The sequence below is a fragment of the Haliotis rufescens genome, unplaced genomic scaffold (genome assembly GCF_023055435.1).
Source record: "Haliotis rufescens isolate VD_foot unplaced genomic scaffold, xgHalRufe1.0.p SCAF_94, whole genome shotgun sequence".
Classification (NCBI taxonomy): Eukaryota; Metazoa; Mollusca; class Gastropoda; order Lepetellida; family Haliotidae; genus Haliotis; species Haliotis rufescens.
The window spans coordinates 35,001-42,116 of NW_025964388.1; the positions used below are offsets into that span (position 1 = coordinate 35,001).

The window sequence follows — 7,116 nt, forward strand, 5'->3', positions numbered from 1 at the left end:
TATGCAAATATTTCACTACCTCCTGACATCTATAGATTCTATACGGGTATTGAACAGAACACATGAAGCAAATATGCATATATTTCACTACCTCCTGACATCTATAGATGCTATGGGTATTGAACCAGAACACATGAAGCAAATATGCATATATTTCACTACCTCCTGACATCTATAGATTCTATACGGGTATTGAACCAGAACACATGAAGCAAATATGCATATATTTCACTACCTCCTGACATCTATAGATGCTATGCGGGTATTGAACCAGAACACATGAAGCAAATATGCATATATTTCACTACCTCCTGACATCTATAGATGCTATACGGGTATTGAACCAGAACACATGAAGCAAATATGCATATATTTCACTACCTCCTGACATCTATGGATGCTATGGGTATTGAACCAGAACACATGAAGCAAATATGCATATATTTCACTACCTCCTGACATCTATAGATGCTATGCGGGTATTGAACCAGAACACATGAAGCAAATATGCATATATTTCACTACCTCCTGACATCTATAGATTCTATACGGGTATTGAACCAGAACACATGAAGCAAATATGCATATATTTCACTACCTCCTGACATCTATAGATGCTATGCGGGTATTGAACCAGAACACATGAAGCAAATATGCATATATTTCACTACCTCCTGACATCATGCGGAATTATCTAATAGTTTAAAATACGCATGTAAGTAAAACCGTTTTTATGACCACTCGTGCACACCTTCATAGATAGACACTATGTGTATGCACACCAAGTATTACAATGTGTCCAGATAAACATGTCTTTATATATCCAAGACAGTAGTGATAACGAACATCCAAATTCAGCCGCTCATAGGCTTCAGTATAATTATGATGTTCAAAAAAATTGTGAAAGGAAACAAACTTGATTATCTTAAATTCTGAAAGATTTACTTGATTCCGCCGCCCCCCTTTAAGAGTTGTGTTTTACAAACGAACCCTACCTACAAATGAACGAAGTACAATATGTTAGCGTGGAAACGAAAATTCCCAAATAGTTAACACGAGTATGAATAGCGTAGGGCACAATCAGCAATCTGAATTCACATGTAACATGGAACAGCTTATGAGTTAATTTCCGGGAATGAACCCTACCCTCATTTGATCATATGTTCTGAATAGCAAAATGCACACTCACAGTTTACTCCCGAAGCGAATGTCCTGTTAACCTACCGTATATCTGAGCATAAACGCCGGCTCACAACACAAAGAAAAAACACAGAGGATGGGAAACAATATTGAAACAACATGCCCTGAACGGGTCAAAGTAGCCTCAGGAAGATGTGAAATCGGAGGCAATTACTAAGGCAACATGTGATGATAGACCTACATTTGTTTAAAGTTAGATCATTTTGTTTATCATTTCTGTAAATTGCTGATGATGGAATGTGTTGTGGAGTATTAAATGCATCTATTTTATCAATTTGTTAATGCCTTTGTTTTCGGTATTTCAGACACCTCAGTCAACTCAGTCACACGAAGAAGATTAGGTAATGTGTTTTATCAGCTATATATTTATGATATATATCTCATATAGACTTTGGGGGCACGGGTGGCCCAGTCGTCTAAGGCGCCGCGATTCGCTGTGCAGAGTTGCGTCCCTTGGGCACGCCAGAAACCTATGATTGTGGGTTCGAATCCCAGTTCGCCCCGATTATGTTTCTAGGTTTGTCAGCACCATACCCGTGCTCGTGGGTTTCACCGAAGTGGTAAACGTCTGAGACCTGCATCAATTGGGGCTTTCCTCCCACATTAAGCTGACACGCCGTGATATAACTTGAATACTGTTAAAAGCGGCGTTCAACCCAACTCACTCACTATTGGTGGTGAAACATCAAAACTCGAAATTAAGGTTTTCAGCATTCCACCAATTGTATATGACAGTTTCACAACGATTCACTGGCTGTCGTGGCGGCCATGTCAAAAATGTGTTTAGAATGCTGTGAGGTACAGTTTACTTATATATAGATTACGTTAAGGAGATGATAAACTTCAACATGCCAAAAATGTGACTTTTGTTATTCCAGATAAATTAAAGCGACACAACTCTCCCCATAATCAAAATGATCATAACGCATTCATAATCATAAGAAATCGTACCCCAATAGCCTAGATCGATGCTCATGATGTCAATCACTGGATTGTCTGTTCCAGACTCGTTTATTTACAGACCGCCGTCATATAGCTTGAATATTGCTGAGTGCGTCGTTAAACTTCAAACAAACAAACAAACATCAACAGAAATAGTGCTTGGTGCTACGTTAAGCTACAGTCACCCAGTCACACAGACACACAGACAATGCGACCGCGACGCAACCCCTTTGCAACCAACTGGCGATCGCTGAGACCGGTGCAACTCCTTCTGCCCATATTTGGAATTAGCGAATGATCGCCGATCAATCAGCGATAGGTTTTGCAACTTGTCAGTGATTGATCGGCAACTGTTCACTGCAGTTACGGCGAAATGTTTGCAACCGGTTGAGACCGATCGGTGACTAGTCAGCGAATCTTCGATGACTTGTTGCAACTGAACGGGGACTGGTGGGTGACTAGTTGTCGATCGATCACCGATCAAAACATAATGCGTCTAAAAAGGGTGCTTTTCTGAATCAAATCATTTCTTTGCAAGTTGTCCAGATGTTAACAGCAGAACAGTTGCAGTTGCTCCGCCTGCAAAGAATAAATCAAAATGCTGCAGTTGCTGCCATGATTGTGTACAGAAGAATAAGAAGGACAAGGTGAAATCAGTATTGGCTGAGATCTCGGATCGCGAGAAGGCCATAGCTGGGAGACTATGAGGATCTGATGGCAGAGTTGCAGAGAGAAAGTCGTTATGATCTCATTGGCTAGGCTGTCAACATCGGACATCTCTGGCTCTTCCTCCTCATCAGGGGGCACGGGTTGCCCAGTCGTCTAAGGCGCCGCGATTCGCTGTGCAGAGTTGCGTCCCTTGGGCACGCCAGAAACCTATGATTGTGAGTTCGAATCCCGGTTCGCCCCGATTATGTTTCTAGGTTTGTCAGCACCATACCCGTGCTCGTGGGTTTCACCGAAGTGGTAAACGTCTGAGACCTGCATCACTTCGGGCTTTCCTCCCACATTAAGCTGACACGCCGCGATATAACTGGAATACTGTTAAAAGCGGCGTAAAACCCAACTCACTCACTCACTCACTCCTCCTCATCAGGTATCCGCCTCTTCTTTTGTTGAGATGTTGTCGGCTCTGGCTCATTTGTAACAGACCTGTGCACGACAGCAGTTCTCTTGTATCTTCTACAATTTCTGGTTCTTTTGTGTTCCTGCCTTTACGGACCATGGTGATGAATGGAAATAATTGATTGGAACTCTCTGAGTACTTATGACAAAATGATGCTGTAATGCCCAAACAGGTCTTTTATAGACGGTGACATGTTGCAAACCCAACGGCGAATGATCGACGCACACGTGGAAACCACTTTGCAACCGATCGACAACCAGTCACCGATGAAGCGCCGGTCGATCACCGCCTCGTCACTGATCAATCACCGATAGGTCGCCACTAGAAGAGTCAACACCGATCGCCGCACAGTGGAAACCAGTCTGCGATTGGAATAAGACACTTGGGGACCTCTAGGAGACCAATGAAACCGAGCGACCAAATCAGTCGCAGCCAGTCTTTTGTGCATGTTCAAAAGACTGGTTGCGACCGATTGGGTTTTGCGACCGCTCTGAAACCTTGTGGCGACCTCAGTGAAACATTTCAGAGACGCCTGAAACCTCATTGCGATTGTCAAATATTCTGGCCGCCAGGATGGTGCATCGCGGTCACATTGTCTGCGTGACTGAGGCTTTAGGCAACAAACAAACACTTCATCACTAGTTTGCCTTTAACGCCCAATCACCCAATGGAATCGGGATAATCCAGACATAGCATATACATATACTCGCCACAAGAGTGAACTATGTCAATTCCATATGATAAATCCGAGTCATGACAAACACAACATTTCGAATATGGTTGTCTGACCTCTGTGAACCTAAAACCATTACTCGGACGACCCAGCCTTGTGGAGCTGTTTCTACTTTCATGACGCATAAGTTTAATTATCAAGTTCACACGTGTTTGCGTGTTGAGGGGGGTGGGTGGGGGGGGGGGGGGGGGGGGTGTGTGGGGTTAGACTTTGGGTTAGGGTTAGGGTAAGGGTTAAATATAAAGATATTTATTAAATATATTTTACAGATGATACATTAAGGCCTAAGATGACCCCTGTCCTGCTGTCGATGATGTGCGCCTTCTGTCGTCGTCGTGGGCATCGGGCGTGCATCGTTCGAATGTGCTCCCGGACATCACAAGCAGCAGTCAGACGTCAGCTAGAAGTCAGATAGACAACGTGTGTAGTCACCAATGAAGTGAGTGAGTGAGTGAGTTCGGGCCGTTAGTAACAATCTTCCAGCAATATCATGGCTCGCGACATCAGGAAAGGAATCTCTTAATATTTGTGTCCCCAACCATGTTATTGCTGCAATATTACACAAAACAGCGTAGAACCACTCACTCACTTTCAGATGGAAGAATTAATGCCAATGGCTCTGTAATTAAAATCATATGAAATGATCAAGTATTTTCTTTAACGACATTTCATATCTGTATAGTTCTCTTAACTTATTATATGTAAACTTCAAAATGGAATCGGAAACAAACTAGCCTGCCAACTTTTTTTTGCGTAAAATATAAAACTATAAATAACTCATTCTGAAGGACGGATGAGATAAAAAGATGTTAAATGGCCAGGCTTACTATACATGGTTTATATGTCTTTCAAATTTCGAAATTATATAAATAAATACATGTATAACTGTTTCGGATGCCTGTAGTTTATGGTTAATTATTTGCAGATAATGCTGGGATGATGTGCAATCGTGACAGCTAATAAAAACAACTGCTTAAATTTAACATAGATGTTGTGTGATTCATTAAGTCAGCAATGACTGGTGAGCGAGCCGGTGGCTGTTGGACCGCCTCCGTGGTCATTTTGATAGATCGTGTTCCCGGAGAACGTCGATGGTTCAATACCCGCCGCGTCATAACCAAATATCAAAAGATGGTAATTGTTGTATCCCTGCTCGGCATTAAGGGGATATGGCACTATACAAACTTGTACACGCACGTACACAAATCGCTGTCTATGTGCAATAATTATGTATAGGTTAGACCATGAGAATCCGATTATAATCGTTGAGAAATGATCAGTTAAACCCCGGGACACTCAACGATTTAACATCGGAATGAAAGTGATCTAACCTATTTAAACCATGGCCAACATTCAAAGCACCTAAAATACTTTTAAAAATTGTTTTGTTAAGGGTATTTTAAAAGATATTCAGGAACTCTATGCCCAGCTGTGAGAACACTGTGTGAGTCGACCTCCGTAATGCACGTGTTCGCCGAGCCTTTTGCACGTGCACCTTGCCGACTCGGGTTAATGATATGCATGTCCAATTCATTTTGGACCAACTCAAGCACATTTATCAATCACCTAAATATTACTTGCCCATGTTGATGGGCCTATTATGAGCAAACATAGTAGCATGAAGATAATAGCAATTTATTTTCTATCTTTTCGTTTTGTTAAACGAAAATCTAACAAATCACACGTACGTACAATGCAGAGAATAACAAAACATACAGCATAAAACAGATATTTAGCAGTTCGAAAACGGATTAATTATTAGTTCTGATGTAAGCAAACATTTAGCAACTGTTGCTCATTTCATACACGCTCTGGATGTCCTCATTTATAACAGACCCGTGAAGATCCGGGGTAGAATAAGTCCTCAGCAACCGATGCGTGTCGTAAAAGGCGACTATGCTTGTCGTAAGAGGCGACTAACGGGATCGGTTGGTCAGGCTCGCTGACTTGGTTGGTACATGTCATCGTATCCCAATTGCGTAGATCGATGTTCATGATGTCAATCACTGATTGTCTGATCCAGACTCGATTATTTACAGACAACCGTCATGTAGCTGGAATACTGCTGAGTGCGGCGTTAAGCAAAAAACAAACAAACATTTATAACATCTATGTAAACTTAGGGGTAAGACATTTGGGATAACTTCGGCCAGAAGTAGGCATCCCCATGGGCATCAATTGTGTTACCTTTTTGCTGATCTCTTTCTTTGCGCATCTGAATCAGAATTCCTGTTCAGATTGGCAAGGTCAAAAGAAGGTCATTTTGGCAAGAGGTTTAACTTAACTTCAGGTATATCAATTATCTCTTATCGTTCAATAACCATCAAATAGCTAAATGCCCTCCCCTGATTTACCCACCTGAACTAGAAATGAAGGAGACCAGTGAGACCGCTTCATCTGCTTCATGTTTAGATCTATGCATAAAGATTCAGAGAGACAAAACACAAGACTTTATGGCAAGAGGTACGACTTTCCAATAGTCAACTTTCCCTATGTCGAGCAGCTCCAGCCCTTGGTGTCTACATTTCACAACTTTTTAGGTACAATCGATCATGCTATTTCTGCCAAAATTTCAAAGAACTTCATACAACTCTTTCCAAGAAGATGTTGATTTGCCTTTGCATGTGTTTGTGATTGGTGCCACCGGTTGGGCAGGATACGCTCACCTGGTATCTGTACAATTTGATAGTGATTCATAAACACATGCTCGTGACAGTCGGAATGGAAAATTGACTTTCGTTTTTGACTTTGAAATTTCTTATTAAGATGATCGAATACCGACATGGGTACAATGTGTGAAGACCATTTCTGGTGTCCCCCGCCGTCATATTGCTGGAATATTGCTAAAAGCGGCGTAAAACCATACTCACTTACTCACTCTTATTAAGATGGAAAGGGTTTTGTCACTTTTAATTCCATGTCGCCATGGCAGCAGATTAAATATACTACTCAAAAGAAGTTAAGGATCATCTGATTCTTTCATATTACAATAGTTAATCTCTCATGCCATGGCAGATTAACGTTAACATTACCAATATGAGAGAATCGGGTGATCCTTTACTTCTTTTGAGTAGTATATGTTAGCCTTCGGTGCGCACTTCGCGGCGTCACACAT

General features: G+C 41.7%; 1 protein-coding gene across 3 annotated transcripts in view; it reads left to right on the top strand.

The window, feature by feature from the left end:
- LOC124137690 overlaps positions 1 to 4,984 on the top strand; it is a 14,867-nt gene extending 9,883 nt beyond the window's left edge. Inside the window, exons 5-7 of one of the 3 annotated variants that reach the window (XM_048391662.1) lie at positions 1,506 to 1,541; positions 4,271 to 4,440; positions 4,927 to 4,984. In XM_048391662.1, the coding sequence (XP_048247619.1) occupies positions 1,506 to 1,541; positions 4,271 to 4,416 (182 nt within the window). In that variant the 3' untranslated portion in view covers positions 4,417 to 4,440; positions 4,927 to 4,984. The remainder of the gene's footprint in view (positions 1 to 1,505; positions 1,542 to 4,270; positions 4,441 to 4,926) is intronic. The other 2 variants (XM_046504099.2, XM_046504098.2) reach the window with 2 other exon arrangements.
- Positions 4,985 to 7,116: the final 2,132 nt, after the last annotated feature.